The sequence below is a fragment of the Panulirus ornatus genome, chromosome 7 (assembly GCF_036320965.1).
Source record: "Panulirus ornatus isolate Po-2019 chromosome 7, ASM3632096v1, whole genome shotgun sequence".
Taxonomy (NCBI): Eukaryota; Metazoa; Arthropoda; class Malacostraca; order Decapoda; family Palinuridae; genus Panulirus; species Panulirus ornatus.
The window spans coordinates 22,323,495-22,341,116 of NC_092230.1; the positions used below are offsets into that span (position 1 = coordinate 22,323,495).

At 42.6% G+C, this 17,622-nt stretch overlaps 1 protein-coding gene across 9 annotated transcripts in view; it reads right to left on the minus strand.

The window, feature by feature from the left end:
- The window catches only part of Dus4 (Dihydrouridine synthase 4), a 333,705-nt gene that overhangs the window by 53,826 nt on the left and 262,257 nt on the right, over positions 1-17,622 (minus strand). Inside the window, exon 1 of one of the 9 annotated variants that reach the window (XM_071663318.1) lies at positions 3,728-3,842. The exons of 7 other annotated variants lie outside the window; for them this stretch is intronic. Coding sequence is in view for 1 of the 2 variants with exons in the window: in XM_071663313.1 (XP_071519414.1) it covers positions 747-769 (23 nt within the window). In the remaining variant the exon portion in view is untranslated. Of the gene's footprint in view, positions 1-746; positions 785-3,727; positions 3,843-17,622 lie in introns of those variants that run through there. One more of the 9 variants, XM_071663313.1, reaches the window with a different exon arrangement.

Here is a 17,622-nt window from a genome sequence, read left to right on the forward strand (position 1 = left end):
TAAACAATTGCTTAGTTAATTTTTACAGTAATAAACGACACGCCGACGGAAAAACATGCTGCAATCATGGCCATCTCGAATGAAAGACTCCCTATCAGAACTGATCAGTGATTGATAAAATGATTAACGAAACAGGCAGGTGTAATCATGTCTCCCCGTGTCCTCCCTTGTGGTTTTTATATCTATAGTTGTAATTTTTCCCGAATAACGTGTTGCTATATCGCTGGTGCAATTACATAACATCTGCTGTTTCAGTCCTTGAGTCCGAGGTTACGGGCCTTAAGTATTATCTCATCTTTGAGGCTCAAGCTACAATATACTAGGATTCATACAGTCGTGCTCAAAGTGTCGTACCGCTGTGCTCAAATTGTCGTACCGTCAATACTCTTGAGTCAATAACCTATGCTGTTAATCACGTACCGGAGCTTTACTCTGCTTCTTTTCCAATTTGTACCGATTTCAATACGACACTTTAGCTTTACATATCAGTCCCTATTCTACCAATTTAGATGGTAACGTACTTCCATGTTTATGCTGCGTCATCAGTCACTACACTTCTACAAGTATGTGGAAAGCTACTGAACAGCTGTATGGTATTTTCCAACGAAAGACTTGTCTGATTTGATTTGCGTGCGATTTTACACGTCATTTGGCGTGTACGTGGATGTTTGTCTGCAGTAGCCTGTGCTTGAGTTCCGGTGTTTTTCTGTGAAATATCGCAAAACAAAACAATTACAAAAATTTACCTTAAATTTTGACAGAACAGCATAAACGTATTTTTCTTTTCTCCGCTTGTGGAAATTGATAACCTCCACCTTGTCTTAATACACAACCATGAATGTTGTACTTAATAAACCTTCACCTACCACACACCTCAATCTTATCTTCAATATGATACAGGAGTTTTGCAACAGCAAATGTTCCCTCTACCAGAAATCAGTGTGGCCAGTTTTCTTGTAAACATCAAAAATCTAATAATCCTGCAATAATCACTAAATCTAATCATTCCAGAAAATGGTTTGGAAACCTATGCCTCCATTTGTCTGGTAGATCGACTTAAGAAATGACGGAAGATGATTATCAGATCACTTTACCTTGAACGAACTGGCATTGTAGCTCGTGTTACACTAAAATCAATACACCCACGAAGGAGTTGAGCGTCAGTTCAAATCTCTCAACGAATACGGAGAACTTGGTCGACAGGCAGTCGGCAGAACTGACCGGTGAAATAATCGCAGATCATCCTACGTGAGAAGAAACCCGGCAAACCACCCGCGGTGTATAATAAGTGATACAACTGTACCATGGTTATGATGAAAGGTCTCCATAACCCGACGATCTCTTGACTTTATCAATGCAAGCGAAAAATTCTACATGGAATGCTCTGATTACACACAAACACACACACACACACACACATATATATATATATATATATATATATATATATATATATATATATATATATATATATATATATTCGCCATTTCCCGCGTTAGCGAGGTAGCGTTAAGAACAGAAGACTGAACCTTAGAGAGAAAAATCCTCACTTCGCCCCCCTTCTCTGTTCCCTCTTTTGTTAAAGTAAGAACTGGAGGTGAGGATTTCCAGCCCACCGCACCCTCCCCCTTAGTTGCCTTCTGCGACACGCAGGGAATACGTGGGAAGTATTCTTTCTCCCCTATCCCCATGGATAATATATGGTTGCGAGGAGTCGGCTATAGATAGGGTTGTGCGGAGGAGGGTGGATGTGTTGGAAATGAAATGTTTGAGGACAATATGTAGCGTGAGGTGGTTTAATCAAGTAATGAAAGGGTAAGAGAGATGTGTAGTAATAAAAAGAGTGTAGTTGAGAGAGCAGAAAAGGGTGTATTGAAATGGTTTGGTCACTTGGAGAGAATGAGTGAGGAAAGATTGATAAAAAGGATATATGTGTCAGAGATGGAGGGAACGAGAAGTGGGAGACCAAATTGGAGGTGGCAGAATGGAGTGATAAAGATCTTGAGCGATCGGTACCTGAATATACAGGAAGGTGAATGGCGTGAAAGGAATAGAGTGAACTGGAACGATGTGGTATACCGGGGTCGACGTGCTGTAAATGGATTGAACCAGTGCATGTGGAGCGTCTGGGGTAAACCATGGAAAATTTTGTGGGGCCTGGATGTGGAAAGGGAGCTGTGGTTTCGGTGCATTACACATGACAATTAGAGACTGAGTGTGAACGAATGTGGCCTTTGTTGTATTTTCCTAAATGCTACCTCGCGCGCAGGGGGGGTGCTATTTCATGTGTGGAGGGGTGGCGACATAATGGACGAAGGCAGCAAGTATGAATGTGTACATATGTATATATGTATATGTCTATGTATGTATACATTGAAATGTATAGGTATGTATATGCACGTGTGTGGGCGTGTATGTACATACATGTGTGTGGGTGGATTGGGCCATTCTTTCGTCTGTTTCCTTGCGCTACCTCGCTAACGCGGGAGACAGCGACAAAGTATTATATATATATATATATTCCTATGAGTCCACGGGGAAAATGAAACACGACAAGTTCCCCGTGGACTCAGAGGAATATACTTTACGCGCAAAATTGTGATCCTTTCCAATATATATTTCATACATATTCGCCATTTCCCGTGTTAGCAAGGTACCGTTGAGAACAGAGGACTGAGCCTTTGAGGGATATCCTCACTTGGCCCCCTTCTCAGTTCCTTCTTTCGTTAGAGTAAAAACGGGAGAGGAGGATTTCCAGCCCCCCGCTCCCTCCACTTTCAGTCGCTTTCTACGACACGCAGAGAATTCGTGGGAGGTATTTTTTTTCTCCCCTATCCCTAGGGATGATATATATATATATATATATATATATATATATATATATATATATATATATATATATATATATATATATATATAATTGAAAATGTTTAATTACTTCGAAAAATTCATCAAAAATATATTACCTACATCGTATCATAACCAGCTCATTTGTGTGTGTGTGTGTGTGTGTGTGTGTGCTTTGCTCTACCTTAAAATCTTTTCTCATTAGAGAACAAACCACCGCCTGAAAGCAGCTTCCCCCTACGACCACTTATTATATCGCTTACCACGACGCCGTCCGAACCTTGCCAAGTGGGCCGTCCGGCGAGCGCTGGCAAGTTTCTCTCGCGGCTCAAGGCTACGTACGTACGGTCACTTAGTTATCTTGCCATCTCCTTTGATCACAATAACAATCGCCGAAAATAATATTTCAATGCCGTCAGTTATTTGCAGGTTTTGGCTTACGTCATCTACTAACCTGACGAAGACTTTCCACAGCCAAAATTACGCTGACGGAGAACATATGGACACCGGCTTCACTATCATAACGTATTTATGTATACAAACGACCGTTCGGCAGCTAAATATTAATGAAACCTGATAATTTACAATACTAAATTTACTACCTGATAATGTACTTGTACACTGTGAACGTCATTACTGAAAAATGAAGTCAATGAAGGTTCTAGTTCACAAAAATACAACCAAAATCCTCATCCATATCAGCCAAACGCGATTGATACATCTACTCACATATTTCCATACGATAACCAAGTACAGAATACACGAATGAACACATGACCATACATACCACATGTGATAATTACACATGAACACACATGCGAGCACATGGGAGCCACTCCTTAAAAGATTTTATCAGCGCCCCCACTCGCTCAACACTCACCTTCAACCTTCTCGATCATCGTCGTGCCAGTAGGTGCAGCATGCACTCCACACACACACACACACACACGAGGACCAGCACGCTCCCACCACCCACACGGCCGCCACTCCCAGTAACGAATAGCCTAGAGATTTCCAACCAGTTTTCTCGCGCCAATTTCACCCTCTTTTTTTTTTTTTAAGCTTTGCTTTTACAGCATCTGCCCCTTTATTTACTGTGTTCCTAGTAGCGCAGTTGTATTCACTTGGTATTAACACGTCTTTTCGTTAAACTTGCAATGAAGAATGGAAGAGAGCCAAATATTGGCAGTGAATTCGTGTTGACTTTCAAACAAGTGATTCCGGGAGAAATAGCATTGAACGAGTGTTAATGTTCCTCGAAATAGTAAAGTAACAAAACAGCATTCCGACATCGGGACCGCTAGCCTCCCGCACTGGGACGTAGAGGATTTTCAAATGGCCTCATCTGAACCCTGGAAAATGAAGAGTAAAATAATTATACATGAAATTATTTTACGTTAGTCCAGATTATTTTCTAACAAGGATTTATAATATCGTTTGTGATATAAGAAGACCATGAAAGAGGTTTAACGAGCTCTTCAATCGTGTGTATAATCTGTATTCGGCAGTCTTGACCATAAGTCTGTCTACGGCGGTTGATTAAGAAATGGTTTACGAGGCCTGAAATAACAGAAGGGTCTGGGTATATACCCTTGGCTGAGTGGGACAGACTCGAGCATTGGTAGGGACGTGGGATACGGATCTACGCTGGCTCTTGGGTTAGGGTGGTGCAACCTAAGCACGGGGTGAGTGATGCATGCAGGGGCATGCCTCTGTGCCACGTCGGCTGAGAGGAAGAATCTTGGCACATCAGAGAAACATGGAGAAGCATCTATACAGGGCAACTGCTGCTACCACTCACCCTACACACTCTTGCATGTGTCTGCAGCAAGCCTCACGATAGCGCATATATGTTTATCTTTATTCTATCTCATTATGCTCTGTAGCTGTCTCCCGCGTTAGCGAGGTAGCGCAAGGAAACAGACGAAAGAATGGCCCAATCCACCCACACACATGTATATACATACACGCCCAGACACGCACATATACACACCTATACATTTCAATATATATATATATATATATATATATATATATATATATATATATATATATATATATATATATATATACATGTACATATTCATACTTGCTGCCTTCAGCCATTCCAGTCGCCACTTCGCCACACATGAAATGGCACTCCCCTTCCCCCACGCGTGCGAGGTAGCGCTAGGAAAAAATCAACAAAGGCCACATTCGTTCACACTCAGTCTCTAGTTGTCATGTGTAATGCACCGAAACCACAGCTCCCTTTCCAAATCCAGGCCCCACAAGACTTTCCATGGTTTACCCAAGACACTTCACATGCCCTGGTGCAATCCATTGACAGCACGTCGACCCCGGTATACCACATCGTTCCAATTCACTCTACTCCTTGCACGCCTTTAACCCTCCTGCATGTTCAGGCCCCGATCGCTCAAAATCTTTTTCACTTCATCCTTCTACCTCTAATTTGGTCTCCCACTTCTCGTTCCCTCCACCTCTGACACATATATCCTCTTTGTCAATCTTTCCTCACTCATTCTCTCCATGTGACCAAACCATTTCAACATACCCTCCTCTGCTCTCTCAACCACACTCTTTTAATTACCGCACATCTTTGTTACCCTTTCATTACTTACTCGATCAAACCACCTCACACCATATTGTCCTCAAACAACTCATTTCCAACACATTCACCCTCCTCCGCTCAACCCTATCTATCGTCCATCCCTCGCAACCATATAACATTGTTGGAACCACTATTCCTTCATACATACCCATTTTTGCTTTCCTAAATAATGTTCTCGCCTTCCATACATTCTTCAACGCTCCCAGAACCTTCGCCCCCTCCCCCACCCTGTGACTCACTTCCGCTTCCATCCGCTGTTAAATCCACTCCCACATATCTAAAGCACTTCACTTCCTCCATTTATTCTCCATTCAAACTTACCTCCCAAATGAATTGTCCCTCAACCCTACTGTACCTAATGACTTGTTCTTATTCACAGCTTTCTTCTTTCACACACTTTAGAAAACTCAGTCACCAGCTTCTGCAGTTTCTCACCTGAATCAGCCAACAGCGCTGTATCATCAGCGAACAACAACTGACTCACTTCCCAAGCCCTCTCATCCACAAGAGAATGCATACTTGCCTCTCTCTCCAAAACTCTTGCATTCACCTCCCTAACAACCCCATCCATAAAAGCATCCCTGCCGCAAACTGACTTTCACTGGGAACCAACCACTTTCCTATCTTCCTACTCGTACAGATGCCTTACATCCTCGATAAAAATTTTCATATATATATATATATATATATATATATATATATATATATATATATATATATATATATATATATATATATACATATATATATACATATATATATTCCTAAGAGTCCACGGGGAAAATGAAACACGGTAAGTTCCCAAGTGCACTTTCGTGTAATAATCACATCATCAGGGAAAACACGAGAGAGAAATATAACAGTCAGTTGATATACAACCAACGAAGAGATGAAGCTAGGACGCCGTTTGATAAACATGCGATTGTCCAAAACCAAAACACGAAAGTGCACTTAGGAACTTATCGTGTTTCATTTTCCCAGTGGACTCTTAGGAATACACTTGATCACGCGCAAGACTGTGATCCTTTCCAATATATATATATATATATATATATATATATATATATATATATATATATATATATATATGGGACCATGGAAGCGAAAGCGAGTCAAAGGGAGGGTGAGTAGAAGGTTCTGGAAGCAATGAAGAGAGAGAGAGAGAGAGAGAGAGAGAGAGAGAGAGAGAGAGAGAGAGAGAGAGAGAGAGAGAGAGAGAGAGAGAGAGAGAGAGAGAGAGAGAGAGAGAGAGTAGGTCGACAATGGGTATGTTTGAAGGTGAAGTAGTCCCAACAACGTTGTATGGATGCAAGACATATGCCATTTATGAGGACGTATGGAAGAGAGTGGAAGTGTCGCAAATGAAATTTCTGACAATATGCGGTGTGAGGTGGTTTTGATCGAGTTAGTAATAAAAGGGTAATAGTGAGGTGTCGTTATATGGAAAGTTCGGTTGAGGGAGCAGAAGAGGGTGTGCTGAAACGGTTTGGACATATGGAGAGCATGAGTGATGAAAGGTTGACAAAGAAGGGGAGACCAAATTGGAGATGAAACAATGACGTGAAAAATATTTTGAGAAATCAGGGCCTGAACGTGCAGTAGGTAGAAAGGCTTTCACGGGACAGAGTGAACTGGAACGATGTGATATACAGGGGTCGACGTGCTGTCAATGGACTGAACCAGGGCATGCGAAGCGGCCGTGGTGAACCATGAAAAGGTCTGTTGGGCCTGGTTGTGGATATGGAAGATGTGATGTCGGTGCATTACAGATGAATAAACCAATGAATAAATAAATATATAAACTGAATAGGTTTATTGCAGTACATTTAGGCAGACATTTGGCTGAAAATACAAATCTGAGACATTAACACATACCTACAGAACTGAGAGGTCATTGATAGCTATTCGTTCACTATTCATACATGAGCTTAACATTAGGGTGAGCTGGGTATTCCCACACTTTGGATAAGGATATGAGTGAGGTGCATCTACCAGGGTAAACAGGGAGGGAAGATACACGTGGATGTTTCCAGGGTAAACAGTATGGTTTATACATTATGTAACTGACTGAACATTGTGTGATGAACAGATACAGTAATATAAAGTAGCTGACAGACCACGTAGCCTAACTCACAGGAAACTGAGCTGTCCACTTGCATAGGTAGGCACTTGTTCATGAAATGTTTATGACGGCCACACCTATACGTACAGGCCTATTCTTATTATTGTCTGCGCGAGCCCTGACTGCAACAAGTCCACTGTGGTGAGGAACGGCAGTCCGTCGTGGAAGGGCGCTGGGGGGAGAGAGAGAGAGAGAGAGAGAGAGAGAGAGAGAGAGAGAGAGAGAGAGAGAGAGAGAGAGAGAGAGAGAGAGAGAGAGAGAGAGAGTGTGTCTCTGTGATGGGGGTGTACTTTAACAGCTTGAAAATGGATGTCAGCATAGGTTCTTCTGTTCCTCGCGATCCTCGCAAACGCGGAAAACAGATTATATATATATATATATACATATATATATATATATATATATATATATATATATATATATATATATATATATATACTTGATCGCCGTTTCCCGCGAGAGCAACAGGAAACAGACGAAGAAAGATACATCCACTCACATACACACACACACAAATTCATATACGCACTTACACGTACGTACACTTGTTCGCCTTCATCCATTCCCAACCTCACCCCGCTCCACTGGAAACAGCACAAATACACGAAGAAAAAAAAAATGATGTATACATTCTCTACTTCTCTCCCCCCCCCCCACCCCTAAACACACACACACACACACATACACACACACGATTGCCGTCCCCCTGCGTCAGCGAGTACCTCTTGGAAACAGACGAAGAAAGACTACATCCTCTCACATCCATACACAAACTGTCATGTGTAATGCACCGAAACCACAGCTCCCTATCCACATCCAGGCTTCAGAGACTCTTCCATGGTTTACCACGGACGTTTGAGATGTGTGAAAGTGGTTCAGGCTTATGTATGTGTGTGTGTGTGTGTGTGTGTGTGTGTGTGTGTGTGTGGCACACGCTTTAGCGTGTGGATGTACGCCCGTGGGTGAGTAGCACAGAGCATATGTACGTGGGCCGGCAGTACAGGCTTGAAAATGTACATGTACGTAGATCGAGTGGTACAGGTTCTGACACCTACAGGTAGCCACGCCACTACCTGGCTGGCCCGTTTGGCCCCGCTGGCCCTGTTGGCCTAGCTCTCCCGGCTGGCCTTACCTCCCTCACAGCCCGACCCCCCTCGAAACACTTAGCTTTATTATGGCTTTTTCCTTTGTTACCGGTGGCAGAAACGTGCCGGGTGCTCACTTAAATGTAAGAAATATCGTACAAATTCTTCAGAAAATAAGAAATTAACGAAGGACCTGTGTGATTAACGTGGTTTGTTTGTTGCTCCAGCTATTATAATAGACTCATTCTATTTATGACGATTAAAAAAAAGGAAAAAATAAACTACGCCCTCGTTCTACTCTCCCTAACAAAGCGATAAGCAACACACCGCATTTTCATGTGTCGGTAAATGTCACTCATTTACATACGGTAATTACCATGGCTGGTAAACGGTTCGTTAATTCACATTCAGCCAACTCCACTCCGTTCACTGCTGGTACACGTTGTCAGTCAGCTCAACTGTATCTATCACACTCTACGTCTTCACACATTAATCAATATTCGTTAATTTGCCGACATTTATGACAGTGATGTGTCAGAGAGTATCGTTAAAGGCACGACAGTGTATGTGCTACACTCTGTACTAGCTTTACCATCTCATGAGGACGGTGCCTCAGGATGACAGCAGACCAGGTTCCCTCGTGATAATGCAGATGACGACACTATGCAACCACCACCAGCAGCTGCCTCAAGGACGACTTTAAAGGCTTTAATTCTTCGTAGTCCCTCACAATGTCTTAATTTTCCTCTCCCACTCATCTACTTGGGATTGGAAGAGCCCTGCAAGTTCTTTTTTTTTTCTTTATAGAACTGATTCTCTATCTCTTCAACAAAATGTGTTCAACATATCTTGTAAATCTGGATTGCACAAAATATTTCTTTAACGAACGCCTTTATCGACGCATGGAATAAAACTCCCAGAATACTTCGTTCAAATGAAACAAATTAGCTCCGCTTGAAACCTATGACCCCAATGCAGAAAGAGATCCAATATATGTCACTAAGAACCCACAAGTTACAACTCAGAAGTCCTATAAAAGTCTTCAGAACTTAACGAATTATGAATCAATTGTCAAGAAAAGTTTCATGAGCTCAAAGCAACAGAGAGAGAGTCGGGAAGACGCTATATGTCTGGGTGGACGAGGCATTCTATCGGCTTGATACAGTTAGTCACTAGAAGGTCTCACAACAGAGAAGAGTAACTCACACTACGTACCTATACTGCATCTACCTTCACCCGATTCACGACCCGACAAACCGGATAACGCAGTTAGACATCTACGGTAAGACGTTAATTCACAGGTAACCAAACCTACTAATGTGTGCTATTTTCTCTCTCTCTCTCTCTCTCTCTCTCTCTCTCTCTCTCTCTCTCTCTCTCTCTCTCTCTCTCTCTCTCCCAGCCCAATCCAGCGATATCTTGGAAACTCGTCATTCAATTGACACTGGTTCAAACGCAAATGAAAACATTGTGAAAAATGTACAGTTTGCTAAAGCTTTGCCATAAATATACAAAACATATAAAGTGAGAGCTACTGATATATATATATATATATATCTTTTTTTTCTTTTAAACTATCCGCCATTTCCCGCATTAGCGAGGTAGCGTTAAGAACAGAGGACTGGGCCTTTGTGGAATATCCTCACCTGGCCCCCCTCTGTTCCTTCTTTTGGAAAATTAAAAAAAAGAAAAAAAAAAGAGAGGGGAGGATTTCCAGCCTCCTGCTCCCTCCCCTTTTAGTCGCCTTCTACGACACGCAGGGAATACGTGGGAAGTATTCTTCATCCCCTATCCCCAGGGATATATATATCCGCGGTCTTGCGAAAAAGGGTGGAGGGAGGGGGGGGGGTGGCCAGCCGAAGAAGCCGAGCTCGTAGTTAACCAAGGAAGGTGAGCGGGTTGTCAGCTGGGGAGGAAGGAGTGGCCGACCTCCGCCCCAAAACTTTGTTAATTTGCTTTGTTTTTCTGACCAATAATGCTGTGATGATGTATATACTGTACACGTATAAGAGCAACAGACAATAAATGCAACGAAATACATTTCATAAACATAAAATGATATTCTAATGTTAGTGCCAAGAAGTACACACACAAGATTAGGGCTGATACAGCTATCTGCTGAGCAATCATCGTTGCATCACATATGATAGCCATGGAAAATTGTTACCGCTGAGGGATGCTGAAGTAGTTTGCAGTCCACTTACTTGGTAACAATGACAGTGGCTATTGCCAGCTCTTAAGCCCCACCTAGATATGACCTTGTACTTGCCACAATAGCTTTGCATGCGTAGACAACATGCCAGCCTAAAGTAATTACGTTTGCAGACTCGTTGTAGTAACATGAACATACTTTCAATTTGGTGTGGTTTGACATACAGCTAATCTATTAGCTTTGTTTTAGATTTGACATGCAACCAACAACCAAAATTATCTTAGCTATTCTTTGATACACAACCATAGTCTTTGTTTTTTGACAAACAACCAAACATTATCTTTTTTGTAGTCTGACATACAAATAAACATCATCTCTGTTGTGATTTGATATATAACCAAACATCATCTCTGTTGTCGTTTGACATACAACCAAACATTATATCTGTTGTGTTTGACATACAACCAAACATTATATCTGTTGTGTTTGACATACAACCGAACATTGTTTTTGTTGTGTTTGGCATAAAATCAAACATTATATCTTGTGTGTGACATACAACCAAACACTATATCTGCTGTCGTGTAACATACATCATATTCTCAAAGATGTCTTCATCACTGACTCCACCATCTTATGGGTCTGTCAATTAAGGTGATGATGTTCCATCAACAAAACACGATACCCACACACACACACACACACACACACACACACACACACACACATATATATATTTCTTTTCTTCCTTTCAAACTATTCGCCATTTCTCGCGTTAGCGAGGTAGCGTCAAGAACAGAGAACTGGGCCTTTAAGGGAATATCCTCACCTGGCCCCCTTCTCTGTTCCTTCTTTTGGAAAATAGAAAAAAAAAATAATGAGAGGGGAGGATTTCCAGCCCCCCTCTCCCTTCCCTTTTAGTCGCCTTTTACGACACGCAGGGAATACGTGGGAAGCATTCTTTCTCCCCTATCCCCAGGGATAATATATATATATATATATATATATATATATATATATATATATATATATATATATATATATATATATAATCGACGTCTCCTGCTATAACAAGAAAGCAATCGCTAGGAACAAAGAAAAAGACGGTTTGCCTCGCATCCATTTTCTGGCTGTCATGTGTAATGCACCGAAACCACAGCTCTTTATCCATATCTAGGCCTCATAGACCTTTCCATGGTCTACCCCAGCAGCAGCACTTCACAAGCCCTGATTCAGTTCACTGACAGAACACCAATCCCTATATAGCACATGGCACTAATTCATTCTATCCATGTACGCCTTTCATCCTCTTGTATGTCCAGGCCCCCAGCACTCAAAATCGTTTTCACTCCATCCTTCCACCTCCAATTTGGTCTCCCTCTTCTCCTTGTTCCGTCCATTTCTGAATCATAATTCCTCTTTGTCTATCTCTCCTCACCAACTATCTCCATATGTCCAAATCATATCATCATACCCTCTTCTGCTCTCTCAACCACACTCTTTTTATCAGTACATATCTCTTTCACCCTTTCATTACTTACTCGATCAAACCACCTCACACCACATATATTCCTTAACTATTTCATTTCCACCCTCCTCCGCGCATCCTCATCTATAGCCCATGCCTCGCATCCATATAACATTGTTTGGACTACTATACCTTCAAACATACCCATCTTTGGCCTCTCATATAACATCCTCTCTTTCCACACATTCTTTAGTGCTCCCAGAACCTTCGCCCTCCCCAACACTATGACTCACTTCCGCTTCCATGGTTCCATTCGCTACCATGGGCACTCCCAGGCATTTAAAACACTTCACTTCCTCCAAATTTTCTCCTTTCAAACTCAAACCTGAACTAACCTGTCCCTTAACCCTGCTAAACCTTCTTCTTATTCACAGTTACTCTCAACTCCCTTCTTTCACACACTCTCCCAAACTCAGTCACCAATCTATCTACCTATCTATCTATCTATCTAAATACCTATATACTGCCCCATGATTCCCTCGTTTTCTTGTTATCGCTTATTTCCTGGTGTGTTTTCTATTCATTACAGACTCATAATGAGTCGTTCATTGTGCTGACTTTCATCTAACCCCTATCTGTCCATACATGTTATCAGTTCAACCTGATCATTATTTCGTTGAACGTGTTAACGTCTTTCGTTATCATGTTCCTTAACGTCATTCATGAAACACAAGCAGCTCGCTAATGGCCCATGTCAATCTTCGCTTGGCCATCTTGCCTCAAGTAATCCTGAAGGTATTGACCATATTGGATTTCTGTTAAGCTGTACACACTCCATCTAACACCCCCTCCCCCCCACCTATCTTTCCACCCCCCCCATCCCCCACCCAGCCGCGCACGTCTCCTTCAACCGGGTCGTACCGGACACCACATGGGAATACGTACGCACGCACGCACATGATAAATGGATACCTGGTGTTGGCCGGTGTGTGTGTGTGTGTGTGTGTGTGTGTGTGTGTGTGTGTGTGTGCAAAGGCAGGAGTAAGGACATTGTACATATATAGAAGAAAGTTTAGAGATGGGGCAACAAGAGTGTAAAACTCTCTCCTGGCAACGCACACACACACATAGTAATCAAATAATAATCACACTCACGCACACACACACACACACACACACACACACACACACAGAGGAGGGCAACGAAGATGGTAACAGAGTTATGAAAGTTGAATCACAATGAAAAGCTAAAGGCCACATAAATCTAACCACAATGGAAGCGAGAAGAGTAAGGGTTAACTTGGTGAACCATTCTGATGATGTGGACAGCGCGTGATTCTTCTGGATAAAGGAAGATATAACAACCAGAGTCCACATAACAACCAGAGTCCACAAGGAGGTATAGAGCAAGAGACTTGCTAGAAACGACGGTCAATATGGTATCATCATCATTATCATTATAATGAAACTGGATGAATGACAGACGCTAAATGCACGAAGACGACATACAGAGATTCCTAAAGTTGTATGAAACCTCCCAATACAGTGCAAATTAGTAATTAAACACACACACACACACACACACACACACAAAGCCTTGTATGCACACAGGGAGGAATGCATCACACATGTACATGAAGCCGGCCACTCACACATTCTTTGGTGGTAAGCGTGAGGAACCAGCAACCCAAGGAATGTGTGTGTGTGTGTGTGTGTGTGTGTGTGTGTGTGTGTGTGTGTGTGTGTACATGTCTTTACGCACACAAGCACTTGCGCACACACACACACACACACACACACACACAGAGGAATGTACACACAAGCACGCGTATATACAAGCAATCACTCACGGGCAAGACTGGACCCACAAATACACTAGGCAGCTGCACTCATGAAAAAAAATACGCATATACAAAATACAACATAAAATACAACATCGCCCCCTACGTCAGAGCCGTATATCATACGCACATGCGTATATCATACGCAACATGCGCTCTGAGAGGCGTCTACAGTCAAACATGCAGAGGTACACACATACATCAACATACGCAGACACATGTACGAACCCAAAATGAGACAAACAAACGAAAGAAAAAAATAATCGCCTTTGCTAACTAGCTGGTGCGTCCCGCCCACTGGCAGCAGCAGCCCGCCTCCCACACTGGTGGCCGGCGCGCCGCTCCCAGCTGCCCAGCCCAGCCCAGCCAGGCCTGGCCCAGGCCCCTGCCTGGTACTGCTGCCTGAAGGCCAACACGACCGGCTGCACCATCTTTACATGACTCGGCCCTTCCAGCACGACGGTACGACGCTTGGGGGCACGACGGTGCGACCCTTGAGCAAGACAGGAGGATCCTTGAGCACGACGGTACGGCCCTTCAGCACGACGGTACGGCCCTTCAGCACGAAGGTAAGGCCCTTCAGCACGACGGTACGGCCCTTCAGCACGACGGTACGGCCCTTCAGCACGACAGTAAGGCCCTTTAGGACGACGGTACGGCCCTTCAGCACGACGGTACGGCCATTGAGAATGATGGTACGGCCCCTGAGCACGACAGTTCGGCCCTGAGGGTCAAAGATACAACAACCCTTGACCACAACATTACGGTAGTTTAGCATGGCGGTAACCTGAGAAGCCTCATCATGATGTCACGCCTTGGGTCTCAAGTGACGCCCTGACCTTTACGGCTCAGGTCAAAGGTCATATAAAAGGGTTGTGCCTTAGTAGCCAAAGAGTTAAAAGCAGAAATGTACTTTAATGATTCCACACGGTGGAAACTTATTTACCCTTTACTGTGTGTGTGTGTATGTGTGTGTGTGTGTGTGTGTGTGTAGCATACATGACAGTAAGGGATCGCTCCGTCCACACACCCATCCTTCCATCGTCATTATGGAGAGCTGCACTTTACCGTGGAACCTAACCTTGGTCATAGATACTTATATATACAGTTGTTCCCCAGCATCTACAGAACTGTAGAAACTAACCCCCGTAACTCTATGTATAAATGTACGTAGAGTTCTACGTATAACTATACGTAGAGTTACGGGTGTTAGTTCCTACAGTTCTGTAGTGCTGGGGAACAACTGTATATATATATATATATATATATATATATATATATATATATATATATATATATATATATATATATATATATATATTTTTTTTTTTTTTTTTTTTTTTTTTTCGCTGTCTCCCGCGTTTGCGAGGTAGCGCAAGGAAACAGACGAAACAAATGGCCCAACCCACCCCCATACACATGTATATACATACACGTCCACACACGCAAATATACATACCTACACAGCTTTCCATGGTTTACCCCAGGCGCTTCACATGCCCTGATTCAATCCACTGACAGCACGTCAACCCCGGTATACCACATCGATCCAATTCACTCTATTCCTTGCCCTCCTTTCACCCTCCTGCATGTTCAGGCCCCGATCACACAAAATCTTTTTCACTCCATCTTTCCACCTCCAATTTGGTCTCCCACTTCTCCTCGTTCCCTCCACCTCCGACACATATATCCTCTTGGTCAATCTTTCCTCACTCATTCTCTCCATGTGCCCAAACCATTTCAAAACACCCTCTTCTGCTCTCTCAACCACGCTCTTTTTATTTCCACACATCTCTCTTACCCTTACGTTACTTACTCGATCAAACCACCTCACACCACACATTGTCCTCAAACATCTCATTTCCAGCACATCCACCCTCCTGCGCACAACTCTATCCATAGCCCACGCCTCGCAACCATACAACATTGTTGGAACCACTATTCCTTCAAACATACCCATTTTTGCTTTCCGAGATAATGTTCTCGACTTCCACACATTCTTCAAGGCTCCCAGGATTTTCGCCCCCTCCCCCACCCTATGATCCACTTCCGCTTCCATGGTTCCATCCGCTGCCAGATCCACTCCCAGATATCTAAAACACTTTACTTCCTCCAGTTTTTCTCCATTCAAACTTACCTCTCAATTGACTTGACCCTCATATATATATATATATATATATATATATATATATATATATATATATATATATATATATATATATATATTAACGTAACCTTTCCGCATCATGACCAAGGTTAGGTTTAACCTAAAACTTAACTTACCTCTTGATCTGATAGAAAAAAAAAATTGACCATATGAGTTGATACATCTGTTTTTCTGATACTTTCCAAACAATATATATATATTTCTATCCAATTTTCATTTCGCTCTCAGTAACTATGCTGCACTGCAGGCAACGCAAGAGTTCCAACAGAAAAAGCTACTTGTTTATATCACGATTACCACTTCAAACTTTCGAGTTGTCATATGATACAGACTCTATTGGAGGATGTTAGCATGAATTACTGCTTGCATATTCTCTATTTTCTTTACGTCTCTCTTCCTTTTTTTTTGCCATTATCATCATTTATCTTATAATATTAATCATTCGTTTGGCAAATTATCAGTTCTATAAGCTCTCTGTCACACTCAAGACTAGTATTCTCAGGATAATCCTCCAATGACCTTTTAATGAATCTTGTGAAAAGATGGTAAAAAAAAAAAAAGTCAGTTTAGCAAATTGAATAAGTCAGGTATCCTATCTAAAGAAAACGCACACGAAAGCTAGAACACACTAATAAAAAACCAATACCCAAGTATATGTAAACAGAACAGTCTGCGCACAGGTCAGAAAGGTTGACAGTGTTTGGGCAGGTGGGTAGTTCAACCCAATTTGAGTCTTAAGAACCTCTCAACATACATACGACCCAACTGCCTCTAATGGCCGTCACTGAGCCACACGAGCACCTTCAACACGATGTCGACCCGACTTGGTCTCCCTACGAAGCCAATTCATCGGTTGTCTTCGCCAGGTCTTCTCTCAGACCTGGTGACGTCTACCACCATACTCTCTCCTCCTCCTCCTCCTCCTCCACCTTATCAGACACGACCGTGGGTGAGCACTGGGTCAACTGTAGTAGACTGGAGAACACACAGTTCCTCCACACACACACACACACACACACCTCTGCTCACGGCAGATGACTTCGTGCTCTCGCGTCGTCTCCTCACGAGAGATGCAGATTTCTAAATCATATTGTCAAGAGATAAGGGACTCTATATGGGATACAAACTTCTCTAAGTCGTATGCGGCTGAAGTGGGGGGGGGGGAGAAGAAGAAGAAGAAGAAGAAGAAGAAGAAGAAGAAGAAGAAGAAGAAGAAATGGTCGCACCGGTTATCCGGAGTTATACTCTCCCTCCTCCATCACTTTACGTCAAATCTTCACTGTTGATGATTGTCTTGTGATGAAGGGCAATCATCACCTGAAACTTATA